We start from the raw sequence: 27779 nt of genomic DNA, 5'->3' as shown, positions 1-27779 counted from the left end.
GAAAATCGAAGCATGAGAAAAAAGTAAAACTGAGCAGAAAAAGAAACGGAAGTTAAAAAGCTAAAGTCAATTTTAAACTATTATTAGTTTTAATTAAAAAAAAAGTTATTTACTTGTTTGCAATCCCTATTATTAGTTTGGTTTGCTTGGCTCGGCATTTTTCAAAAACTAATGCCAAAATCGATCAAATTAGATAAGTTGATCACTTTTGTAGCTGAACTGAGTCGAACATTGTTCGATTTGACACATTCGTTTTGATTCGGTTAAGTTTTACTTGGGCAGTTTGATCGTCACCCCGAAGCATTTCAAACAAACCCAACGTGCTTGGATTGGGGCTCCAACAGGGGAGCCCAGAAGCTGGGCTCCTCGAAGGGAGGGGCTCCTGATCCAAATTATGACTGTTGAGGGTCTCCAGCGGTCATAATTGAGGTGGCCCCTAAAAGAGAGGATGCACCCATTTTATTTTTTTGTTTAAATTTTATTTAAAATCAATTTTTCTTTAATAATTTTTTAAAATTCTTCTTCAATTTCTTTCTTGTCGTTTATCTTTTTCAAATTCTCTCTACAATAATATCAAATCTAAATTATATATTTGGAACCTATAATTTGTAGTTGAAAACTGAAATCAAAATTCAATCCACGTAAATCGCACACGAATATAATTTGGGATTTGAAGCCCCTGTTGGGAGCCCGACATTAGAATTAGAAAAGTTTAGGAATTCATACAATTCAGGAGCTTCCAAAGTCGAGAGTTTGAACCCCGTATATCGGATTTGCTCTTATATATCATGTAATAAAAGATACTCCCTTATTAAGGGAGCTTCCCAACTTATTAAGGGAACATCATTAATTGGTGTTTGACTTTGAAAAATAACATGTATTTTCCAATTGTATCTTCATTAACTATTTTAATTTACAATGAAAAAGTTGAACTTGCCTTTAAATAAAGTTGTCATTAAATTTATAGTAATGCGTATTATTGGAAATAGCGAAAAATTCATTTTTTTATTTTTAGAAATAGGACACTAACATGGGACAACCCAAAATAGTAATTAGGTCATTCCTTTTGGGACTGAGGGAGTATATTAGTTTAAGGGGCTTTACACACGACCTCTAATGATTTTTTTTTGAGTTGTCACCGTGCCTCAAAACCTTGACCTCGGAGGTGAAAGATTAAATCTCTAACCACTCCAACCAATGGTTGTTGGCACGACCTCTAATGATATTAGTTTATAAAAAAAGGGAAATCTAGTGATAATCCGAAAAGATTCTCTATTTGTTGGAACTTATTAGTTGAGTCAGTGGTGCTTAAAAGGTCGAGCCGACCCGGTGGGGTCTGAGACCGGTCCGGTCTGTACAGGTCTGACCTTCCGGAAACGACCCATGCCAACTCGGATCTAGTATTGTTCTTAAGTTGGGCCTCCTTCTGAGCGGGCATGACTCGGTCCGACCCGTTGACCCGGTCTTAGGCGAAGTCAGGATGTAGCCAACCCAGGTTGGACCGGACTTGAGACTATTTCAACACGGATTGGCTGCCCCGACACGCAGCCCGACCTGACCGCTTAAACACCACTTGTTGAGTAGTGTGCCCGTGGGCCGAGCCAAAACGGGTCGGTATCACTACTCCTCGACAAACTTGCGGATAGTTTATACAACTGCTTAAATCATCTGTCAGCTGTTCGAAGACACCGTTGCCAATAGTACCTTCAGAAAAACTGGATAATTTATTTTTCCAATTGTACAGACAATGATATTACATAGAATATAGAAAAGGCCTTACACAAGAATTGTGGTAATTAAACTTTGAAATGATACTACTAACTAATTCGAAACTTTCAATTCAAACCAGGATAAAATGGAACACCAGTAGATGGTAACCATATACTTCCTTGAATAAAAGGCGCTACCGTGAACCTATTAGCTTCAGCAGCATTGCTTATAACCCTAAATCCAGGCCATTTAACCCGATTAGCAGTATTAGAACCGACTCCTCTGTTCATATACTCACCATAATAAAGTGTACTCAAAGCAAAATTACCATCCCATTCTAAATACCCTTTTGGATCAACAACATCATCGATTAACGAACCAATAACAACGATTCTTGAATATTGTTTCCATGGCCGACCCAAGAACGTCTTGATAGATGACTTAAGTGGGATAAGATCAGCAGCAGCAGTTAGTTTACAATTCAATATCGAAATGCCAGTATTTTGATTTGGATCTTCTCTTCCTTGAGCAGTGAAGACATTTTTCTGATTTGCATCTGGTTTTCTTGCATATAAGTTACAATTTTGAAAGACAACAGCCGCATTTCCGAAAATGAAATCAACTGTGCCATAAACATCACATTCTTTATAAAATTGTCGAAGAGAATGAACGTAAAGAGTGTCTTGGTAACCGACGAAACTACATCGATAAAATGCAGAAAGATCTGAACCACTTCTCAATGCAACTGCTTGATGTTTACTTGGACCAGCCGAGTTCTCAAATGTTATATCTCTAGCTATAAATCCATCTCCAACCACAGCTGCAAATTAATAAAGAATTGTTTAACCCTAAATTGTTAATGACGTAATTAGGCGATTGGCAATATTGCCTCTCAAATCCAATCAACTATCTCAACATAGAAAGAAGAATGAAGACAAAAGATTTTACTTCCTTACTATTTGTAATTAGATTTAGGTTCTTTCCATACATGTAATTATAGTTCCTTATTTTAATTCCCTCTCTTATGTAAACTTCTCCATTGTAATTCTCTATATATAATTGTTCACCACATAAATAAAAATACCCTTTGAACTCTAAATTATCTTTGTGTTTCTCAATTTAACATGGTATCACGAGCATAAGGATTTTTTTTCGGGATTTATTGTTCGATCATCATCAACATTGCTTAAGGATTATATTTTACTTCTTTATTGTTCGATCATCATCAACATTGTTTTAAGGATTATATTTTCCTTCTTTATTGTTCGATCATCATCAACATTGCTTAAACGATTATATTTTTCTTCTATATCATCAATCATCCCACTTTCAAAGGTCAGCTACTCACTCATTTACATTCTCCCATTAATACTTTTGGTGTTTTCTCATTCACTTTCCAATAACCAGACCAAATTTAGGTCTGATTTTTTTTTCCAGAACCAGTTTTGTCTATTTCAAACTCAGGTCAGACCTGGGTACGTTCTGTTCTGGTTCCTGGAAGACACCAACAGGAAATCTTTTCCTGTTCGACCAATACCCTAAGATATTTGCTTTCACTTGCTTGGCTACTAATGCCATTAACTAACTAGCAGTGCTCGAAAATCACAACTTGCACTTGCCTTTTTCTTTGTTGTGTACCAAGGTAGAGATTTTTTACCTTTGATTTTTTCATTCTTGTGTACCAGAGGAGAGATTCTTTACCTCTCTCTCTAGATTTTTTTTTTTAATCTAGATTTTTTACCTCACACAACAGAGAGCTTGTTCTCTGGTTGACTTTCATTTTCGATATCAACATTTGTCTAGTTCACTTCAGACTTTTATTTCTGACTTCTTTTTATGGCAATGAATCTCTTGTCGACTATAATCACGACATCAATTATGTTGTTAATTTTTGTGTCAAATTTGGACACATTCTTTCCGACAATGCATCATTTGTCGACTATCACCATGACACCATCACTGTGGTTGTTACTAATCGTTCAATATTTTAGCATCCCGACAATGATTTATTTGTCGACTTTAAAAACAACAACATTATTTTTGTTATCGTTCACTCAATCAATATTTGACATTTTTTCGACAAAGATATTCTTGTCGAACATAACGAAAACATTACTTGAGTTGTCACTTCTACAACCTATTTTTGGTACTTTCTCCTTCAATATGTTTTTAACAATGCATTTTCTAACGAACAAAACTACAACATCACTTTTGGTGTCACTATTTTTCTCTCATTTTTATTTTTCTGGTTTTGACAACCACAACTTCTTTTTCACAAATATCGTGACATCCACTACGGTACATTACAATTTCATCATAAATTTTTTAAAATTTATTCTCTCGAGTTTTTCAACTAATTTTTCTCGACCCATAATTTATATTCTTTCTCCTTCATGGAGAACGATTTTTCCCGGTATAGATACTGGTGACCCTAGCCCTACGGCTACGACACTTTTCTCAGGAACTATTCTTTCCATCCACCCTACTTCGTGGATTATCGACAGTGGAGCTTCAAACCACGTTTGTTTTTCATTACAGTGTTTTAGTTCGTACGAACTTGCTCCTCCATCACTTTACGTTCAAATTCCTGATGGAAGCACCCTTCCCGTCAAACATATCGGTAAAGTAGTTTTTTCTGACTCTTTACATATAGAAAATGTTTATCATATTCCAAGTTTCAAGTTTAATTTGATTTCTGTACGACAGTTATGTAAATCTTTAAATTGTCTTGCGACTTTCTCACCTACCCACTGCGTCTTTACGGAAGTTTTGACAACCCGTCTGATTGGACAGGCTGATGAGATTGGCGACCTCTATATTTTACGTTGTACCTCTAAAGCACTTACTCTACATAAGTCGCTTGACATTTGGCACCGCCGACTAGGACATCCAAGTTTGAATCGCCTCAAACACTTATCTCAACGATTTGATTTTATTCATTTCGACTCCACGCATGACTGTGCAATTTGCCCTATGGCTAAGCAATCTAAATTGCCCTTTCAGAAAAGTACAACAGTTAGTACTTTTCCTTTCCAGTTAGTTCATGCTGACATTTGGGGACCGTTTCCTGTTCCTTCGCTCACAAATAAGCGATATTTTCTCACCTTAGTTGATGACTATTCCAGATATACTTGGACATTTCTTATGCAGTCCAAGTCTGAGACTAAGAAATATTTAGAATATTTCTTCAATTTCACAATTAAACAGTATCAAAAGACTATTAAGTCTGTTTCTTCTAATTCGGCAACCAACTCTACCTGCCCTATTCAGACTTTTCGTTCCGACAATGGAACTGAATTTCTCACTAAGGACTTACAGTCTTGGTTTCAGTCGAATGGTATTATCCACCAACGCAGTTGCGTTCATACTCCACAACAAAATGGGGTCGTCGAACGCAAACATAGACATTTGCTGGATGTCGCTCGTGCCCTGCGATTTCAAGCTAATCTCCCCCTCAAATTTTGGGGTGAATGTTTAAAAACGGCAACTTACTTAATTAATCAGATGCCAACTCCAATTTTATCACTTAAGTCACCTTATGAGGTTTTATATGATACTCCACCAGACTATTCGACCCTCCGTGTCTTCGGGTGTCTGTGCTTTGCTCATAATCTTAAAGCTACTACTAAATTTGATATGCGAGCTAAACCAGGAATTTTTATCGGGTACCCTTATGGAAAAAAGGGTTACACCATTTATGACCTAGAGACTAAAACTCTCTATGACTCTCGAAATGTAACTTTTTTTGAAAACAAATTTCCTTTTGAATCGGTTACTGACGTTTCATCTGACTCACACATTTTTACTCCTTTGAATATCTTGGATGACCATGTGCCTTCTCCCGACACTTTTCAGACTCCGTTGCGACACAATATTTTTCCACCTCCACCTTTAGTCGAGTCTTCTCCCTCGCCTTCGGTCGATTCCCCTCGTTTGCCTTTTATTGAGCCGACGCCTCCTATTTCAGGTAGGCCCCTGACTCCCTCTGATCCCAGCAAGGATATACCTTCATCATCTCCTGTAGAGGTGCCTGTAGCTTCTTCTGATAGTGCATCTTCTCCAGACTTTTCTGCTTCCGCTTCTCCTCGGCCTTTTACCACCGGTGTCACTTCATCACTCGACTCTCCCACCGAGGAATCTGATAATCCTACACGACCCATTCGTGTTAGGAATCCGCCTGCTTATTTGGCTGACTATATTCTTTCTAGTTCAGAAACGACATCTTCGCAAACTCCTTATCCACTGGTCGACTATATAAGTTTCGACCGTTTTAGTCCTTCTCATAAGGCTTTTCTGACTTCCGTCATCACCACGGAAGAACCCAAATCTTACAAAATCGCCTCTACTTCTCCAGAATGGCGTGAGGCGATGACTAAAGAGATTTCAGCCCTCGAGACTAATAATACTTAGTCTCTAACTTCCTTGCCACCTGGCAAGAAACCCATTGGTTGTAAGTGGGTTTACAAAATTAAATATCGTTCGGATGGATCCATCGAACGCTATAAGGCACGCCTCGTCGCCAAAGGGTATACCCAGGTTGAAGGTGTCGACTATCATGATACTTTTGCTCCAGTTGCCAAATTGGTAACTGTTCGTGTCCTCTTATCCCTTGCGTCTATCCAAGGATGGTCGTTGCATCAGTTAGATGTCAATAATGCTTTCCTCCAAGGAGACTTGGAAGAAGAAGTCTATATGACCATTCCTCCAGGTTTTAGCAACAAAGGTGACACTAGAGTTTGTCGCTTGAACAAATCATTATATGGTTTGAAACAAGCTTCTAGGCAATGGTTTGCCAAATTTTCCTCTGGTTTAAAAGCCGAAGGTTTTTCTCAATCTTCGTCAGACCATTCTCTTTTTAGTTATTTTAATGGTCCGACTACTATCTATATTCTTGTCTATGTAGATGATATCATCATTACAGGCAATGACAACAAGGAAATTGACTCCCTTCGACACCGTCTCGAGCAACGATTTTCTCTTAAAAATCTCGGACGACTTCAATATTTTTTAGGCCTAGAAGTATCTAGGTCCCCTAAGTGTATTTTCCTCTGTCAACGGAAATACACTTTAGATATTATCCGTGATTCTGGACTTCTCGGTGCAAAACCGAGTTTATTTCCTATGGAACAGCATTTGAAATTGTTACCTACAGATGGCACACCGTTAGACGATCCCACTTCTTTCCGGCGTCTAATTGGTCGACTTCTCTATGTCACTGTAACGAGGCCTGATATCGTCTTTTCAGTGAATTATCTAAGTCAATTTATGCATCATCCCCGTTCAACACATATGGATGCAGCGACTCGAGTGCTAAGATATTTAAAGGGGACCCTCGATCATGGGATCCTCCTTTCATCCTCTAGCTCTTTGACACTTTCGGGTTTTACTGACTCTGATTGGGCCAGCTGCCCCATTACACGCCGTTCCACCACCGGCTACCTCACAATGCTTGGTGCGAGTCCGTTGTCTTGGAAATCTAAGAAACAACCGACCGTCTCCCGATCATCCGCTGAGGCAGAATATCGTGCCCTTGCTTTCCTTACCGCCGAGCTCCAATGGTTGAAATACCTTTTCCAGGACCTTCGGATTTCAATTCCAGAACCTTTTCAGGTCTTCTGTGACAATAAGGCGGCTATGCATATAGCTGCCAATCCAGTTTTTCACGAACGTACGAAGCATATCGAACTCGATTGCCACTTTGTTCGTGAGAAGCTTGAAAGTGGTCTTATTCAGATCTCTCATGTTCGCACCACCGATCAGGTGGCGGATATTTTTACAAAGCCTTTGGGTTCTGACCAGTTTCACAAGTTACTTCCCAAGTTAGGCTTGACTCAGCTTTCTTCCTCCGCTCCAACTTGCGGGGGGGTAATGACGTAATTAGGCGATTGGCAATATTGCCTCTCAAATCCAATCAACTATCTCAACATAGAAAGAAGAATGAAGACAAAAGATTTTACTTCCTTGCTATTTGTAATTAGATTTAGGTTCTTTCCATACATGTAATTATAGTTCCTTATTTTAATTCCCTCTCTTATGTAAACTTCTCCATTGTAATTCTCTATATATAATTGTTCACCACATAAATAAAAATACCCTTTGAACTCTAAATTATCTTTGTGTTTCTCAATTTAACAATTGTCATTAAGAGTGGGTCACATTCAAATTCAAAGGATGCTTGTATATGTAATTTAAAGAATAGCAAAATAGTAGTAATGGCCTAGAGTAAGAGCATCTCCAAGGGGGAAACTCAAGAAAGACTACAAAAAAACTTTCTTCATTTAAGATTATTTTAAGTGGCAAATTACAGACGTTGTAAATTTTATCCTCTCTAATGGAGATTTTTAAAATAACCATGCAAATGACCTCTTAAATAACAAAACCCTTAGAAGCCTTATCCTTTTCTTTTCCTTTCTTTAGGCCAGAAACTGAAAAAAGGGGAGCTACAGAGAAAGAATATGGTAGAATTAAAAATAAAGGCGAAAGGAAGAAGGAACAAGGAGAAAAGGGGTTCCTTCACATCTTTGGATGTTGATTCAAGTAAGTTTTTTCTTGTCAACAACTGGTAGCCCAATTGGTTAGTGCATTACTCTGCAATGCAGACGTCCCAGATTAGATCCACCGGAAGTGTAAATCCGGAGAATATTGAATTTGGGTTGTTATAAGTATAATTGTATAAACAATGTAGTTGTTGGGCTTTGGGCTTCTTTCATATTGTTGGGTTTTCGGCCTCTTTCATGTTTTGGTATAACTTATGAGGTTATCGTGCTTATCACATCTTCATGATGCATCAATGTCTTATAACGATTAACATAGAACGTAGTCGATTTCTCAACAAAAAAATGTAGGTTTTTTATTCCTTAAAATTTTTATAGGCCTTTTAAATTTCTAACCTTGTTTTGATCAGTTCAATAGCTTTATAGTTTCAACTATACACTTGTTTAATTTCATCAAAAAAAAAAAAACTATACACTTGTTTACTTTACAAATTATACCAAACCATATTGAGGTAACCCTACTCTGCTAGTATTGATAGAGACAAAAGTATCGATAAACATAGGAGTTCCTTTAATTGTTGAATATTAGTTAAATCTAAGTTGAATTAGATAATAAGTAACATAAAATCAGCTATTTGCTATTATATTACTATATACAAACAACTCTACTATAATGTTTTATATTGATGTCAGGAACTGAATTTATTTGGACTGCGAGGAAGTAATAACGGATATTTATCCATCGCGACGTATATGTATGCATGAATATTATATGTTTTGGCTATTAATGATGTAATACTTCGCTAATCTGTAGTCTTTAGTTTTTGATCTCAACTTAGAACCCTAGCTATTTCGTAACGCTAGTCTGTATCAATTTGCCTTGACCTTTACGTCTTTATAAGAAGAAAAACTTATTACGACCCTACTTCTAAACCAAATATGATCCCATATGTTTTTGGATCTTTCAAATTGGTCAAGACTTTCTAGTTTATGGCCGCATTTTACCCATGTCCCATGCAACAAACAAGAATAGTCTCTGTTACAGCGACTACTCACATCTTATCTAATCCTGTTAAAAAAGGGATTTTGGTTTAGGAAGAGAATTTTTAGCAAAGGCAGTGCATTAGATAGGGAGAGCACTCTTTTTAGAATAGGGAGGGATGAACATTTTTTTAAAAATATCTCAAATTTATACTTTGGTCCCTCCCATCAAATTATTTTGGACCAAAAGAGAGACAAGAGAGTATCCTCATGTTCGACTAAAAACTTTCGAGAGAGAAGAGAGAATCTTGTTCGACCTAAAACCTTCGATCAAATCAAAGAGAGAGAAGAGAGATAAACATCCTGAAAAGGAGAAAAGCCCTAAATCAGTTTGATTCGATCAAAAATAGAGATATAGAGATAGAAACCTAAACCCTAGATGACTAACACAACACTCATCTCCATAGAGAGTTTGTAATTCTTGTTATTGCTTGATTTCTCCATAAATTTTTAGGGTTTTAACACTAATTAAAGTAACTTTTGAAGATATCAAGTATCAATGTTGCAATGAAGTATACAAACAAGGATGTTACTCAAAAAATATATAAGTGACATTTACATAAAAATAAATTTCGCTTAGCATAAATAAAAATTCATGAATACCAACTGAAACTTTTAAAAAAGTGCGGCCAGAGCGGTTGAAAAAACAGACTAATTTGAGCCATCTTAGCCGAAATTTATTGCTATTTTCAGCGGGACCAGCCGAAATTTGTTATCTTTTTCAATCGACCTAACCGAAATTTGTCATCTTTTTCAGCCGTTGAGACCGAAATTTGTTGTCTTTTTCAGCCGACCCTAACGAATTTGTTGTCTTTTTCAGTCGATCGAACCGAAAATTCTTTACGAAAAAAAAAACGACCTAAACCCCTTAAAATTTTGTTCAACCATAGAGGAAGACAAGAAATTAAATGATATTTCTTTACCTGAGACATATTATTTTCATTATAAATGTCTTTGTTTAAGTCGATAACTCCGTTTAAGTCGATGGGTTCGTTTTAGTCGATGTCTACGTATAAGTCAAAGGAATCTTCTTTCTTGATGTAGGTTGCCTCCTTCATTAACGGTGGTTCCTCATCCATGAGATGTTGACGCATCATTAAAAGCTCGAAACTAAAACTATAGTGATGGTAAATTTTGCAAGTTTTTTAATACTAATGGTGATGTTGATAGTAGTGACGATATTAGGGTTTTTGTTGTTTATGTGAGAGAAACTACAACTGAATAAAATATTAGATTTATTATTAATTTTTATCCAAGTCCTTCTATTTTGGCACTATTTATTGAATGATCCTTATAACGCCCTCCTTAAACTAATTTGGTAAAGGAAGAGCAAATACACAAATTGATCTTTTTAACGCACTGCCTTTACTAAATAGTGCTCTTCCTATACCAAAAACCTAAAAAAGGTAACGTCGGACGTGTTCATCTCTGATTCGTTGATCATAAAAGTAACAATTCAATCATTAACTTGGACTGTTCCTGTGTACATCAACGTTCGTACTCCAACAGGATTATATTCCTCCATTAAAGCCGTCGGGAAACTCTTGCTTTTACAAGTAGATTTTGGACCACACTAATCAATAATGCTAGTACTAAAAATCTTCAGTAGATTTTCGCATTGAATTTTGTCGTTCAAAATCTATTGTTATGACTCATGAGGACAGACTGAAATGTTGTTAATGTTAGTAGTTTTTAGCCACATTAGTAATTTTGATCTTATGACTTAACTTCGTTATTATTTCACTTACATGAAGGAGTATTGTGATCAAGGTCTGAAATAAATTGAAAATAAAATTATAGTTCAAGATAAATCTATTAACCGGACGATTTCAACTTTCAACAACAAAAAAAACTAGACCAAGAAAAAGAATTTGTATTTATCAACTGATGATTGAAAAATGACGGTCAAATTCTAACTCTTCTTTTCTGTAAATAGATTACGTTAACTATTACTCTCTCCGTCCCATTTTGTTTGGCTTATTCCTTTTAAGGAAGTCCCAAAATGTTTGTCCACTTACTTTAAATAAGACTCATTTATTACTAGTTTTATTGATGTTCCCCAATCTACCCTTACTTTTAATACTAATAAAAAATTTCTATTGGTTCTACACTAGTTTCAATGAAGTTTTCATTGTAATACTCTAAAGTAAATATGGGTAATTTAGGAAAATACATTTATTTAGGAAGCAATAAATAAAAATCCTTAATAAGTTGGATCTCCCAAAAGTTCAAACAAAATGAGACGGAGGGATTAGGGAATACATGACATTAACACATCATCAAGATATGCGATAACCGCCTAATTTAAACCACCAATCAAAGTGGCCTAAAGTCAACAACATATTAAAGAGCCTAAAACCCAACAAACTTATTACTTATACTTTTAATAACCTAAACTAAATAACGATGAATTCTACCTCTTCTAGAATCGAACTTGGGATCTCCAAGATTTTAGAGTTTATTTGAACACTGTCAATTAACCACTTAAGCAACTAAGTGTTGACTACTGTCAAACTCAATACGTGAGTTACTTTTGTATATATATATATATATATATATATATATATATATATATATATATGTATATAATATAATACATAATATTTCACTTAAGGGTTAATTTCGTTTTGAACCCAAACTTGTGTCAAATTTCTCGTATTAGTCCCATAAATGTCTGACAGTTCGTTTTGGTCCCTAAAGACTATTTCTTTTTAACTATCTCCGGAAACATTCTTAAGGGCCTAAATATAATTAATCCCCAAGAAACTTAAAACATTAAAATTCACCTCATATCTCTTTCTCTCCTCCATTTCATCACCTCTCTCTTCCCCTTCACATCTCCCTCTCGCCACTTCATCATCTTCTCTTACGAATGTCGGTGACATACCACTTTTTCCGTTGATGAAGAGAAACTTAGAGAAGAAGAACAAGAAAGTAGAAATATTATTTATTTATTTTTTTTCAGTTTGAAGGTCGACAAAAAAATAACCCGCAGACGACCTTCGTCGGAAAAGATGACGAGGTGGCAAAAGAGAGTTGTGAAGTGTGGGAGAGAGGTGATGAAATTGAGGAGAAAAGGAGAGATGAGGTGGATTTTAATGGTTTTAAAATTCTTGGGAGCCTGTTTGGCCCCTAAGAATATTTCTCGAAAAAGTTGAATTCTTTTTTGGCCTTAGTAACTAAAACGAGCTGCAGAATATTTATAGGGACGAAACAGATGAGTTGGTCACAAATTGGGAACTATAACAAAATTAATATTTAACTTATTTGTTACCGCTATATACAACTGTGTATAAGGTTGTCTTAAGTTTCATCCGGAATATCCAACCGATAGTTACCAGCTAACTAAGAATCATGTATTTGTGCATCACTAAAGTTAGTAAGAAGTTAGTCAAATTCATAGTTAAACTCACCTACTGTTGCAGATCGAAAAGTAGTCGACCCATCAACGACGTTCCGGCTAGCTTTGATAACAGTCTTTCCGATCCCATCTCCGATGAACATAATATTCTTCTTGTTCCTCACAATCTCAACATTTTCTAAATAAGCCCCTGCTTTTATGTGAATGACAAATTTACCCTTAGTGATAGAACTAGGTGCTGCATTCACAGCTGCACTTACAGTAGCAAAATTGCCACTGCCATCTTTAGCCACAACCAAATTAATCTTAATTTGGTTAACGGGAGATTATAATAACCGTCGATTTTCTCTCGACATCCAACCAGGCAACCCGTTCGCCATCTTACCGTACTCGGGAAACACCTGATCATTATCAACTGAGTTATCTTCTTCATTTTGATGTTTTATTGATTTCTTCTTTTTATGCAACTTCTTCAACATTGCAAGAGAATTACTAACTAAATGAGAAATTTTATACAAACTTTTCTCAATTTGTTTTCTGACATTTCCATTACTATAAGCAAACCCATCAAGACAAGTGTACTGATTAGTCATGGCAGCACTAAACAGAGTCTGTAAATTGTGGTAATATTTTGTAGAATTATGTAGGGTTTGGGTATGTAAATCAGAAATTGCATCTCTAAGATCAGCAATTGTATCATCAAAAAGCTCAAGACAATCATCTAAAGCTTGTTTCTGATGTGGGTCCAAGTATTTTTTGAGTTTACTTTTAATTCCAGTACAGTTTGAAGCAGAGGTTTGAACAATGGAGACCGTGTGATTAGCTGTTGAAGCTATGATTTCTGAAATTGATTTAGAACTTAGGTCAGGGAAAGAAGATAAAGTTGAAACACAAAGTTCTGGGTATAATGTATCTTCACAAGTTGATTGAGCAATTTGAAGATGTCTTCTATGGATGTGAAAATCTGATTTTGATAGTAAGGGTTTTGAGGAATAATTTAGGGTTGTTTTCTTCAGAGATGTGTTAATTGTAGTAAAGAAAAGGAAGAAAATGGTTGCTGAAATTGTTAGGAAAGAAAGGAAGGGGATTTTGATCTTTCTCCAGGTGAGATTATGCATGGTTGTTTCTGGTTTAGAGATAGAAAGCAGGGAGAATGAGATAATTTGTGGTTTTAGAGGACAAGAGAGAACCATGATTTTATAATGGTAAGGTATTTTAACTTTTTCCAAGTTAGATTTGATGAAATGGACCAGCCATAATTAGTGAGTGGTGGAAGTGAAGTTATTTTGATTGATTAGTTCTAGCTGTTCAATTATTTTCATATCAGGTACAAAAACTCATATTTCAACAAAAAAAAAAATGTACAAAAACTCATAAAACCGGCCAATGATTTGGCCCAAAGGGTAATCATTTCCTAATTTTTGTGCTTATACACTAAGTGATTTGTGAGCGGCTAAAGGCACCTAACGGAATTGTTATTCGTGCCGGGTTCCTGTAAGCACTCTGTAGTCCAGAGGGACTGTGTGCCTACTGGGGAGGCACCCAAATCTGCCCCCAACCCACTTTTTTTCCCTTCCCTGTTCCTTTTTTTCTTCTCCATCTTTAATGTTTCTTCTTCTTCTCCTTCGCATCACCTGTTGGGATTTATATATCTCTAAGACTCTAGCTAGTGTTGCAAGCGGAATCTCAAACATCTAATGTTTGACACTAGCTAACAGAGATCATATGCAAGAACTAATAAGAACTAGAATTGAGAAAAACTAACCTTTATCGCAATTTTTCCCTCGAACCTTTCCAATCGCGTGTGAAGATCAAGAGCTCCAATTGTCGTTCCTCTAATTGAGACACCGAGTAGGTTAACTTGATCTCCCTTCCTTAATATCTGCTAGGACTTAATGGAAGGTTGAGAAGAACCTTTCTTCTTGACTAGCTAGATAGAATGAGTGTTTTTCCTCTAAAATCTCCTCTCTAAGATGTGTGAGAGAGATGATTTTCCTTGAGAAAATTTCACACCTTTTCTGAACCCTCACTGGTCCTTATATAGGGAATTCCTAATTTGAGTTTCACTCAAACTAAGATTCCTTAAGAGCCTCAGAAAAGATAATATCCCGAATTTCCCTTAATACCCTTTAAGGGAGATTAGGGTTCCCCATAAGTGTGGCCGTCCAAACCAGCCCACTACGGGTATGACTTGACCGACCCACTTAGCTTGGTCGGCCATCACATGGACGGCCCTAAGAGCCTCCTTCCGGGCACCTCTTTCAAACCCGGTTCTTTCTATCTTTATTCCGAATCTCCATTCGAACCCTTTTGGCTTATATAGTTGAATCCTATCCATCTTAAGTCTAGCTCCCACTAGTCAAATCTCTCTGATCAAGCTACCCCTCTTATGTGTAACTCGTGGTAGGATCCGATCTATGTTAGCTGTGAATTACCGAAGTAATCCGACGATTGTAAGCGGCTTCTGACAAAGCATTACGACCCCTAATTTGACCGGATTGGATGATCTTCATGATTAGTTCATCGTTATCCTAGCTGACAAATTGATCGCATTGTTACCTTGGTCGAAGGACACTCCTTCAGACAGAACATATATATCCTTCAGTGTCCCACTTGTCCTTAGAACAAGTGCAATGCTTGATTTCCATGTCACTTCGCATCTCATCTGATACGTCGTACCTTTCAGACTTTCTTGATCCAGAGAATAACTGACCTAGCGAAGGATTAACTTCATTAATCCATTCGAGTGTGGTCACGCATTTTCAGTTGCTTCTCCTCTAGTGGCCCGCAGATACTAATCCTAACCTAGTTAGGGGGACATAATCCAGTCTTGTACTCCCACTTAACTTCATGTCTATCGTGTCATTCTTGGTAATCCGTTTTTATAACCTCTTTTTGCGGCTCGACGTTTGGCGGTACCAACGTTTGACATTCCTTACATAAGATGAGTGGATCACTCATGTTTTAAGGAATCTCCCCAATCTTGTCTATTAGAGTTCATGACGTATTTCATTACTCATTGAAAAAACTCTCATGTTGGGTTATCCAGTGTATATTCCCAATTATACACCCATGTAATTGACTAGAATTTCCAATTCTCATAGCCCATGAAATTGCGCTATCAGTCAATCTCCCATGCTAGTCTTCTTGAGTCGTTGTTGTCCATTTCAACGACCTGGACTAGGGACGCAATGACGAATCTATTCTAAGTTCACTTAGTGTAGGGTTTCATTTACCAGATCACGTATCTGATAAGCCTACTTAGAATGCTTCATCATGTTTGGACTGTCGTTTAAATACTAAATCATGATTTAATTGACGAAACAACTAATTTATTTCTATTATTGAATGCAGGTAATTGATTACATAAAACTCTTTTTATTAATCCAGTTACTAAATAACCAAAGATATTCTCCGTTACGCTTTATACCAATGCCCCTCATATGACTCTCATGACAGATACCCATGGATCCTTTTCAGAAATTCTTGTGACAAATAAGCATGGATCCTTTTCAGAAAATTAAATGTTAGATAGTTTTTTTTTTTATAAACATAGTTCTTGATAAACACGAGACATTGTTCATAGCAAAACAACTTGGACATGTTATCTAGACTAGTCACACAGGCTGCGTTTATTTTCCTTAGGTATTAGCTCCACTTATCGTTTTCCCCAATTTATAGGGTTTTAGTTTTCTTATGGTGATATTAGCTCCACTTATCGCTTTTTTGTTCTAATCCATTTTGCAAGACTATCAACTTGAGAATTAATTTTTTGCAGGATAGAAGAGAACTTTTTTTTTTTTTTTAAGAAGTCGACTACGATCTACGTATGTCGTTACATTTGGCACTTGATACATCATAGATGTGATAAGCTCGATAACCGCCCACTCAAACACTAACAGAATCGGGCCTATAGCCCAACAAGACATGGCCTAAAGCCCAACAACATTATTTGACTCGAGAAAATTCCGAATTAGTTATTTGATCTTTGTAACATTAATGTTTGTCAGCAATTGAATCTTGTGAGCTGGATTTTGGTGGTGGTTTATGATTGTCAGTTGTTACTTTCAATATAAATGAATTTGAGAGTACAATTAGCTGCCCACAGAATTCCTTCTAAGATTGCAATGATCCTCCCAAATAAACCAGAGAATGGTGACACAATAAGCAGCTAGATTAAAATTATCCTGATCCCTAAGCATATTCCAAAAATGACTTATTTCTTTACAGATATAATATTGGACGACTTGATATTAAAGTAGTATCAAACGTTCTTAGCAAAGAAAAGAAAAAGAAATAACATCAATAGATAGATATGGCTCGTACATGCCTCATTCATTCCTAGCTAGGGGCCAAGAATTATTGCATATATTCGTTAGGTTACTGTTGTGTTGGGTGCACCGACATAAAGAAGTATCAGTCTTCCTCCCAATTTTAACTTTTTAGTCCTCCATCCACCTTATTAGTGGACATCCTTTGCTTGGTAACACTGTTAGGCTTTGATCCAAATAGGATTAATTTTTCTTTTGTCGATTAAAACCGCGATTACTGAAACGGCATGAATAGTGCATCTGATACATAGGTGGAATTAGAAATTCCTACAGATAATCACTATAATCTACGAAACTAATATAAGTGACGAGATGAATCGAGCTAGAGTGAAGGTAATGAAATGAAAGCTTTGCTCTTGTTTATCTTAGTCAGTCAGTCAATCTAGTTGAACTTACTCGTTGCTAAATCTAATGCTTTAGAAGTGTTGGGGATGGTCCAGAATGATTGAAGAAATTGACCCTTTAATTTAAGAAGGCGTCATCTCTTTGTTAATGCTACGTGAACCAGCTTCTACAGAAGCTTGGGAAACCTTCCCTTCTTCCTTTATGCTTGTCTTTCCTTTAGAAATGACACAGAACGATAGAAGAACTAGACGAAGTCACGGAGGCAAGAATTCGTGAATGCTGAAGTAATAGGAAAAGGCGACTGATAGGCTGCTAGGGTTACACTCCCACTTGGGGAGGTTAGAGTTCCACTATTTCAAGTAGTCATTTATGCCCTATATGAAAAATATAGTTATAGTGTTTCACATTCAATATTTTCTATTGTAAGCCATATCTGTTTAGCAACTGAGAGAAAGGGGTACAAAATAAGCAACTTCTTGTAGCCCTACTGTGAATATTAAAGAGGCACAAAATAATTGGAACAAAGGTATTTACGTTGAATAATATCTGTTGGATTGTACATAGTCTTCTGCCGTTGGATAATAATGGAGGTTGGCCCTCAGCTTGACCAATCGTCTAATACCCCACCCCGCAAGTTGGAGTTGGGGAAGAGATCTGACACAAGCCTAACTTTGAAGCTAAACAACTAAACTGGTCGAATCCAAGAGGTTTGGTACAAATCTCAACAATCTGATTAGTGGAACGAAGATGTGATGTTTAGATGACACCTGCCTCTAATTTCTCATAGACGAAATGACAGTCTAACTCAATATATTTTGTACGTTCGTGAAAAACAAAGTTGCTCGCAATGTGCAGAGCGTCTTCGTTATCACCATGACCATGAGGGGTCCAGGAATGGAGATGCACAGATCGCGAAATAGATACTAGGCCACTGAAGTCCAACCGTTAGAGCAGTCAAGGCATGGTATTCCGCCTCAACCGAAGATCGAGACACTGTCAGTTGTTTTTTGGATTTCCAAGAGAGCGGACTCGAACTGAGCATGGTGAAATACGTAGTGGTGGAGCGACGAGTGAGGGGACAATTAACCCCATCAGAGTTTGTATACCCAGAAATAGTGAGTGTGCTAGATGAAGATAAAAGAAGACCATGTCCGATGGTTTCTTTTAAATACCGAAGGACCCCAAGGGAAACGCCTACATGAGGGGGACGCGGAGACTGCATAAGCTGACTAAGATAAATTACCATGTTTGCCCTCCTTCTCCAATCGCCAAGGATAATTTGATTATTCCATCTGTGAGTACTTGACTCTCACCGAACCCCGTTAAGAATGTGTTGTAAATAATTCGAGCTCACCTCCAGCAATTGGAAGCAAGCACTGCTCATGACATCTGAGTTACATGTATCAAGCATGATTCAGTTTAGACTCCAGTTTGCAATTGTTACAGTGGCCACCAGAGGATCGTTGTGCAAGGTAATTACTAAGAGTAAGTCGTCGTCAATGAAAGTAATTGGAGGAGTCTCGACTTCAAGTTTTCTGTATAGGGGGGGGGGGGGGGGAGGGGGTGGTCCCCCAGCTTCATTTCATATCTACGACGATGTTTTTTATGTTTCCTCCTGACGCTGGACCCCTAGCGATGGTGTTAATGGTTCTACTGTCACGGTCTCTGAATCTTCTTAGGATTCTTTCCCGTTTCCCAAATTATTCTTCGCAGAAGTGAAATGGGTTTTAGTGTCTAGCCCTGAACCAACTCCTCCTTTTCTAAAGGTCCTCTTTACTTTATATTCGGACGTTTGAGATCGGTATTCTCGCTTGACATATTTGTCTAGCTTTCATTTCCTCACCAAAACATCTATGAGGTTTTTGAGGTGCCTACCATTCTCAGTTTCGATTGTTTCGCCACTATGCGTTCATATCTCTTTGACCGAAGTCCTATTTTTGTAGAATAAAGTTTCTTTAGATCTATACAATCTAATAAGCAAAACATACAAAGTTCTCTCACAATAATAAACTAGATATTGAAGTTAGTTCTTACCTTAAACACAAGATTCATATTAGACATATGTCTTGTTCTTCAAGCTTCTTTTACACTATTCTCTTTTTACTTTCTCTCTCTAGAAAAACCTTTTTTTTTCATAAAAAACAACAAGCATCTAATCTCATTTCTTGAACCTTTTTTTTTTGGATTATTTCCCAAATGGCCCCCTACTTTATCTGGGAAAACCCAGATCTCGAAGGTCTGGGTTTTTCCCAGACCGACGAGTTGCGAAGGGTTTCCCCCTTCGCCGGCCAGATAGAAAGAGAGTGAGAAAGAAAAAAAATGTTTTTTTAAGTATGAAGGTCGTCGACCGACCATCGGAAATTTTAGTCGGTCGACGACCCTATCGGAGAAGATGATGAGGTGGCGAGAGGGATGACGTGACAAAGAGAGGTGACGAGATGGAGGAGAGAGAGTTAACATACATTTAACGATAGCAGAAAAATGGAGCCATCTGGATATTTTTGACAAAGTAAGGGGCTACGCGGGAAGCTAGTCACGAAGTAGGGGGTCATTTAAAAAATAGTTTTTTTTTTTACAATTCACTAAACTCCTCATTACTTAATGTAATAACCTGGCCTTAGCTCAATTTGGTTTAAAGCCCAATTTTCAACAAACTAATACAAAACATTTCCTTACTAGTTGCAACTTTGTTGAGTGGTGTCCTTAATGGGCCGAGCCAAAATGGGCTAGTATCTATATCCCCCCTACCGGACATGGTCCATTTAAAATGAGTCACCTCGAGTCGTTTCTGAGTCAACACGAGCTTCTGGTAATAGTTTTGGGTTGAATGGGAGTGGAAATGAGCTTCTAGTAATAGTTTTGGGTTGGATGCGCAACTTACTGCTCGGTATCTTTCTTTGTTAATTGAAGTTCAAACTGATGAAGTATCCAAACAATAGTTAGTGTCTGAACACAAATATGTTTCCTCATTTTTTACCAACTTTGAGGAGAATATCTTTTTGTTACTAATTTGCAAGAAAGGTTAAACACAAATGGTGCAAAGTTAGAATCAAGAAACATAAACAAAACAAAGGCTAATGTTTCTTTTTGGCTCCTTTTGTGGATAGTTTGGCTGAGACTTGTGATTTAACTTGTTATAAGTGGGTAACACGCTGTAGAAAGCGTCATTAACAACATCTCTAAAATTGCTTAGATCGACAGTCAAGAGTTAAAAGAAATAATTGCCGAAAGTAACCCTCAATAGCGTGGCGGAAAGTGCACCTACTAAATTGTATAATATGAATAACCAGAGAGTTATGTAAACATATACTATATAGAATCTAAGAAAGGCTTTACACAAAAGAATTGTGGTTATTATACTTCGGAATGAAACTAAGTACTAGCTAGGTCGAATACTTTCAACTCAAACCAGGATAAAATGGAACACCAGTAGATGGTAACCATTCACTTCCTTGAATAAAAGGCTCTACTGTAAACTTACTAGCTTCACTAGCATTGCTTATAACCCTAAATCCAGGCCATTTTACCCGATTAGTAGTATTAGAACCGACTCCTCTGTTCATATACTCACCATAATAAAGTGTACTCAGAGCAAAATCACCATCCCATTCTAAATACCCACTTGGATCAACAACATCGTCGATCAACGAACCAATAACAACAGTTCTTGAATAATTCTTCCATGGCCGACCCAAGAACGTCTTGAATGAGGACTTAAATGGTATAAGCTCAGAAGAAGCAGTAAGTTTACAATTGAGTATCGAAATGCCAGTATTTTGATTTGGATCTTCTCTTCCTTGGGCAGTGAAGATGTTTTTCTGATTTGCATCTGGTTTTCTTGCATACAAGTTACAATTTTGAAAGACAACGGCCGCATTTCCGAAAATGAAATCAACAGTACCATAGATATCACATTCTTTATAAAATTGTCGAAGAGAATGAACGTAAAGAGTGTCTTGGTAACCGACGAAACTACATCGATAAAATGCAGAAAGATCTGAACCACTTCTCAATGCAACTGCTTGATGTTTACTTGGACCAGCTGAGTTCTCAAATGTTATATCTCTAGCTATAAATCCATCTCCTACCACAGCTGCAAATTAATGAAGAACAGTTCAACAGTTAAGCCCTAATTTACTTTCATTATCCAGTCATTAAGAGCGGGGGTAGTCGGATCAAATTTGAAGAATAACAAAATAATAATAAGTGACCCCATAGCAAGTTTAAATAGATTTTTATATGTACATAGTTCCCGGTGGAGCCAAGAAAATTTTAGCGAAGGTACAATAATAATATGTAAAGTTCTTTTTATTTTCTACAGCAACAACTCTTACTTTAAGAAATTTAAAGGTAATATTAGTCGAAAGATCCAACAAATTTACACAGATTTTTATTCTATTTTAGGTACCGAATATCAAATTCCTTAGGATTAGAACAGTTGTATCAATCAAAGTGACGAAATTTTAACCCAATACTTCTATAGGTGTCCCGTAGTATGATCTAGGCATTCTCCCCAAACATGTCACCCGACTTTCCATTTATTATTGTTATATTCTGAGTACCTTAATTTTTTTGGTATTATGCTTATTATTTATTTTCTTTTGTTTCTTTTTTTTCTTAAATTTAAGTTCAGTACAAATTTATGACTTAAGAATTCAAGAATCCTAAGATTTTTAGTATCCAAACAGACCAAATGATTTCTGATGTAGAACGCAGCGGAAATAAAGAGGACGATAAAATAAACGAAGAACGATTAAAAGAAAGATTAAAATAACTCTAAAACTGATAAACTTTATTTAACTCAAGGGGATTTTCTCTTCAACATCAAATTAAAAGACAGACTGAAACTCCTTTTATAGGATAACATACTTTCCTAGATAGACTCGAACTAGACTTTCCTAAATAATTAAAAGACTGCAACTTCCTAAATAGATAGACTCAAATCTGGACCTTTCCAATTATTGGAAATACTAAAACAATATAATTTCCTGAACCTAGATTCTTTATGAATCATACTAAATTTGGGACTTCCTAAACTAATCAATATGGCCGGTTGGCCTACGTGGCCGTTAGGGCCACGACAAAAGCGTCCACGCCGGGTGCCCCTGCATCAATTTCTTTTTGCTGAAATAACAAATAATCTTAATTCCTACTAAATCTCATTAATGATAGGAATCTTACTTCAAAATCATGCGTCCAAACATACGATAAAAGGCATTCGAGGTTATTTGAAACAACGATACCTAAATTCAGGCTCTCTTGTGTTTGATTTAAGAAAACAATAAACATTTTAAAATCTTAGACGGCTTAATTTCATTTTGGAATTATCTAAATTCCATAAAAATGAAGTCTATTGTATAGAAGGGTTGTAGCTAAAACAAAGTTTCTACCAAAGTTTTTATAAAGGAGAGATAAATTTTGTTTATCATTTTACTGGAAAGAGAGCGTCTTCTTCTTTTATAAAGTGTTCTTTAGAAATTTACCCACCATTTTAGAGTGTCATACTGTCATGTGAAGAATTGTTGCTTAATATAGTATTATTTTGATTTTTGATTGGCGTGTAAAAAAATATATTTTTGGATCTGTTTAATTAAAAGGAAAAGAAAAAATAAATAATTATCTATTAAATAGTTTTGTTGATTTTTTTCGTGAAAAAATCTGGCAGGGGCGAGACCCAAAAAATGGACTTTTCTAACCCAAGAAACAAGAACAGGACTCTCTTTTTCTTGATTGATAAAAAGGAAAAGGGAAAAGAGAACTCTCTTACAGCAACAACCACACAAATCTCTTTCCATTTGAAATAAATATCTCCTCGTTTATAACGTGGATCCAATCTTATCCTGTTAAAAAAGTAACATCTGACGTGTGCTTGTTTGAGTCGTCGATCATAAAAGTAAACCATTCAATCATTAACTTGGACAGTTCTTGTGTGTGTGTCAGACTGTCTGATACATCACAACTCGTACTACAATACGATTATTTTCCTCCATTAAAGGCGTCGGTAACTTCTTGCTTTTGCACGTGGTATCTGGACGACTGGACCAGACTATTAAAGACAAATTTTGCTTTGAACTTTCTTCTTCAAAATCTATTGTCATTAGCTCAAATGTTATTGGTGTTAATAGTTTCTAAGCACACTATTACCATATGACTCTTAATCTTATGGCTTATCTCGTATTTATCAATAGGTGGTTAGGAGTGAATGTCAAATTCTTTTGTATTGTACGTAATCTACTCTTATATAGATAGATTGACTCAGTTCAACTTCTATATATCTGGAATAGGTTACCTATTAGTCTCCACTTTATACAACTGTACGTAACGTTGTCTTAAATTATATTCTAAATTAGCCAACCGATAGTTACGTGCTAACTAAGAATCACTTATTTGTGCCTGAATAAAAATTTGTAAAGAAGTTAAAGTCAAAGTCTAGTTAAACTCACCGACAGTTGCGGATCGGAAAGTAGTCCAACCATCAACGACATTGCGACTAGCTTTGATAACAGTCTTTCCAATCCCATCTCCCATGAACATGATATTTTTCTTCTTCCTCACAATCTCTACATTTTCAAAATAAGCCCCTGCTTTTATATAAATGACAAATTTACCCGTACTAGTAGAATTAGGTGCTGCATCAACAGCTGCACTGATAGTAGTAAAATTGCCACTCCCATCTTTAGCCACAACCAAGTTGATCTTAATTTGGTTAATCGAAGCTTGTAATAACCGTCGATTTTTCCTCGACATCCAACCCGGTAACCCGTTCACCATTTTACCATACTCCGGAAACACCTGATGTTTTTTCGATTTCTTCTTTTTATGCAATTTCTTTAACATTGCAAGAGAATTGCTAACTAAATGAGAAATTTTATACAAACTTTTTTCAATTTGTCTTCTGACTTTTCCATTACTATAAGCAAACCCATCAAGACAAGTATACTGGTTAGTCATGGCAGCACTAAACAGAGTCTGTAAATTGTGGTAATATTTTGTAGAATTATTTAGGGTTTGGGTATGTAAATCAGAAATTGCATCTCTAAGATCAGCAATTGTATCATCAAAAAGCTCAAGACAGTCATCTAAAGCTTGTTTCTGAAGTGGGTCTAAGTATTTTTTGAGTTTCTTTTTAATTCCAGTACAGTTTGAAGCAGAGGTTTTAACAATGGAGACTGTGTGATTAGCTGTTGAAGCTATGATTTGTGAGATTGATTTAGAACTTAGGTCAGGGAAAGAAGATAAAGTTGAAACACAAAGTTCTGGGTATAATGTATCTTCACAAGCTGATTGAGCAATTTGAAGATGTCTTCTATGGATGTGAAACTCTGATTTTGATAGTAAGGGTTTTGAGGAATAATTTAGGGTTGTTTTGTTAAGAGGTGTGTTAATTGTAGTAAAGAAAAGGAAGAAAATGGTTGCTGAAATTGTTAGGAAAGAAAGTAAGGGGGTTTTGATCTTTTTCCAGTTAAGATTATGCATGGTTGTTTCTGGTTTAGAGAGAGAGAGAGAGAGAGAGAGAGAGAGAGAGAGACGGAATTTGTGGTTTTAGATGACAAGAGAGAGTGATAATTTATAAAGGTAAGGTTTTTTTCTTTAACTTAGATTTGATGAAATAGACCCACCATAAGTAGTGAGTGGTGGAGTTTAGCTATTTCGATTGATTAGTTCTAACTGGTAGGGTCTGTTTGATATGCTCATAAAGTGGGTAAGAAAATCGATTGTCGTAAGTAAATTGTTTTCTGCCGTTTAGTAGAGCATTGATGCCATGTTTGCCGCGCGGGAATCGCGTGGGAATGGAATGTGATTCCTGGGAATCACAATCCTGATATTGTTTGGCTCGCGGGAATGCAGTGGGAATCCTATTCCCGGGGGAATAGAATTCCCTCAAAATGGGGTAATAGCAAACCCAGGGAGTGGGGTGGGTTTGTGATTCCCATTCCCGGGAATGCTTTGTTTTAATATTTATAGACCAAATTATCCTTAATAAAATATTAGAATGACTATTATTAAAATCGTCCTCCACACAATATCACAACTAAAAAAATTAAAAACCTATGGTTAGCCACCACCATAGCAATACTTTCTCTCGCTCAAATGTAACTTTTTTTCCCTCTCTAGTTTTTTCTCTCTTCTCTTTTTCTTTTTTCATTACAATCGATTTCATAATGTTTAAAAAGAAAAAAATTTAGCCATGACCTTTATTTATTTTAAATAATTTTTTTTTAAATGGTCAGCGTCCCTCGAACCTTTGACCTCCGAAGTGGAAGATTATACCTTTTACGACTCCAACCAAAGGTTGTTGGCATTTTAGATACTATTTAATTGGTGTGTCATGTTACTATTTCATATCTGCAATTTTGAATAAATAATACTGATTAAAGTACATAATAAAATTGACGTTTTATTTATGTAGTTTAAGGATATAATAGGAATTTTACAAAAAATTATATTCCGATTCCTACACGAACCAAACACCAAGTTAGGAATCTATCAGGAATCGAATTCCTATTCCTGGCCAAACCAAAAAAACCCGCTCTCTCTCCTCCAGTAAATTTCTATCGTCTTCTCAACATAACTCTCTCGTCATCTTCAACAACAAAAAAATATTTTTCTCTCTCTCTCTTCCTCTTCTCAACATATTACAACTTCATACCACCATCAACAATCCTATCCACCTTTGATTCAAACATCACACACTCTCTCTAAATTCACTTTCTCAACCGAACTTCTTTCTATTGATCTCCTAAACTTTCCCTCTCTCTTGCATCTCTGTTATATTTCAATCTCAGTAACTTAGTCACCATCAACAACTATAATGAAGACAAAAATTAGGTTTGTTCTTTAACAATCTGTACCAAAGACAAAGATTAGATTTTGTTCTTCAATCTAGTGACTATCAAAGAACGGTGATGGTGGTCGAATAAATTGCAGCCAGTCGAAGAAGATGACATATGAATTCTCTCTCTGAACTGTCTCTCAAAAGTTGAAATTTGAACCCTAATGAGATCTTCAAACTAATGACTATAAAGAAAGGGTGGTGGTGGTTGATCGGCTTGCAGCCAATCGAAGAAGATGACAATCGATTCATAACAATTGAACCCTAATGAGATCTCAGTCATACCTTGTCTCTCAACCGATTCATGGGGTTTGAAGCTTTGAAGATTTAAAATATGCTCATGAATTGTCTGATGAAATGTCTAATAAAAAGTTAGTTTCATGGAATGCTTTAAACCCTAGGGAGTTTAACATATCGTTCGTTTTGTAAGAACATCAAATTGAGTTTATGTTTTTAGCATGTTTTAAGAGCAGTCTTAATATATGCAAAGCTTGGGAAGTCGATGATGCTAGAAAGGTTTTCGAAGAGATTTCCGAGAAGGATCTTGCTACATGGAACACTATAATTGTTGGGTTCATGCTCACATTGAGAAGAATGGCTTTGGAGTAGATAATTTGATGATTTCATGGCAAGTGCACTTATTGACATGATTGTGTTGTTGATCTTCTTAAATTGCATAACCATTTGAGTATGATTAATAAAATTAAGAGTTAGGGATATTGATGATGATGATTTGGGAAAGAGAAGGAAGAAGAAGACATTGAAACGAAATTCGGATGGCACTCCCCTTCAAACCCAACTTGTATATTAGTTTATAAAACCATCCTTTAAAAGTTCAATTCATACATTATTTTCTAAAGGCAATCCGAATTTCCAACAACCCTACCAAATAGTTAAAACACCATTTATATGAGAAAATTTGACTTTCTTTCTATTAGAAAATGTCTGATTTTCTTACTCAGACATCCCCCGTAACAAACGGACCCTAAATTATTTTCATGTGCAAAAACGCATAAATCCCTTAATTTTAGGTGAGATGACTTGTGGTTTTAATTTGGGAGAGCAAAACTAAGCTCGGTGCATTGGGGAAATCTAAATGGCCTCTAATGAAAAATATAATGGCGTGTTGGAACAAGATTTTTTTGGTCTGTTTGCCTACTAAAAATCTTAGAACTCTTGAATCTTAAAGATTCCTAAATCTAAAATTTGTATTGGAACAAAAACCTGCCCTACTCCCTAAGATTTGTTAAGATATTGGATTAATAAATCCAAATTTCAAACTTAAAATAAAAAACATTTCCTTATAAACATATTTAGAATTTTTTTCTTTTTAATTTTTTTTTCGAAAAACTGTTATTCCCGAAAATCTTTTTTCCAGGAGAACTAATTTTCGAAAACTCTTATTTTCCGAAAATCGTTTTTTTCCCAAAACCTGATCTCCTTGACAACCGTTTTTTTCCGAGACCTATTTTTACCTCAAATAATTTTTTTCCTCGAAAACTCTTTTTTCTCTAAATTTTTTTTCCCAGAAAACAGATTTTATCTGAAAAATGATTTTTTCACGCAAACTTTTTTTTCCCTGAAAATCGTTTTCCAAGGAAAAAATGATTTTCATGAAAAAACAGTTTGTAGAAATTTCGGTTATCGAAAAAAAGGTTTCTCAA

At 36.1% G+C, this 27779-nt stretch overlaps 3 protein-coding genes across 3 annotated transcripts; all 3 read right to left on the bottom strand.

Moving 5' to 3' along the window:
• Positions 1-1705: 1705 nt before the first annotated feature.
• LOC147559494 (pectinesterase-like) lies at positions 1706-13810 on the bottom strand. The gene is made up of 2 exons (XM_086661399.1): positions 12659-13810; positions 1706-2530 (listed from the first exon to the last, which is right to left on the bottom strand). The coding sequence occupies exons 1-2, from the start codon at positions 12747-12749 to the stop codon at positions 1836-1838; spliced, it is 786 nt and encodes a 261-aa protein (XP_086517525.1). The 5' UTR covers positions 12750-13810; the 3' UTR covers positions 1706-1835.
• Positions 12933-13724, bottom strand: LOC147559495 (pectinesterase/pectinesterase inhibitor 3-like). Its single transcript, XM_086659181.1, has one exon. The coding sequence runs from the start codon at positions 13722-13724 to the stop codon at positions 12933-12935; it is 792 nt and encodes a 263-aa protein (XP_086515307.1).
• A 6718-nt stretch (positions 13811-20528) lies between the features above and the next one.
• On the bottom strand, positions 20529-25030 carry LOC147559493 (pectinesterase-like). Its single transcript, XM_086661396.1, has 2 exons — positions 23726-25030; positions 20529-21375 (listed from the first exon to the last, which is right to left on the bottom strand). Exons 1-2 carry the CDS (start codon positions 24756-24758, stop codon positions 20681-20683), a joined length of 1728 nt encoding a protein of 575 aa, XP_086517522.1. The 5' UTR covers positions 24759-25030; the 3' UTR covers positions 20529-20680.
• Between the last annotated feature and the right edge of the window lie 2749 nt (positions 25031-27779).

This window comes from Eschscholzia californica, unplaced genomic scaffold (genome assembly GCF_041429995.1).
Source record: "Eschscholzia californica isolate CP2 unplaced genomic scaffold, dmEscCali1.0.p SCAF_2, whole genome shotgun sequence".
In the NCBI taxonomy this organism is placed as follows: Eukaryota; Viridiplantae; Streptophyta; class Magnoliopsida; order Ranunculales; family Papaveraceae; genus Eschscholzia; species Eschscholzia californica.
Note: the sequence above shows the minus strand (reverse complement) of the source record. Positions and strands in the feature narration are given on the sequence as shown.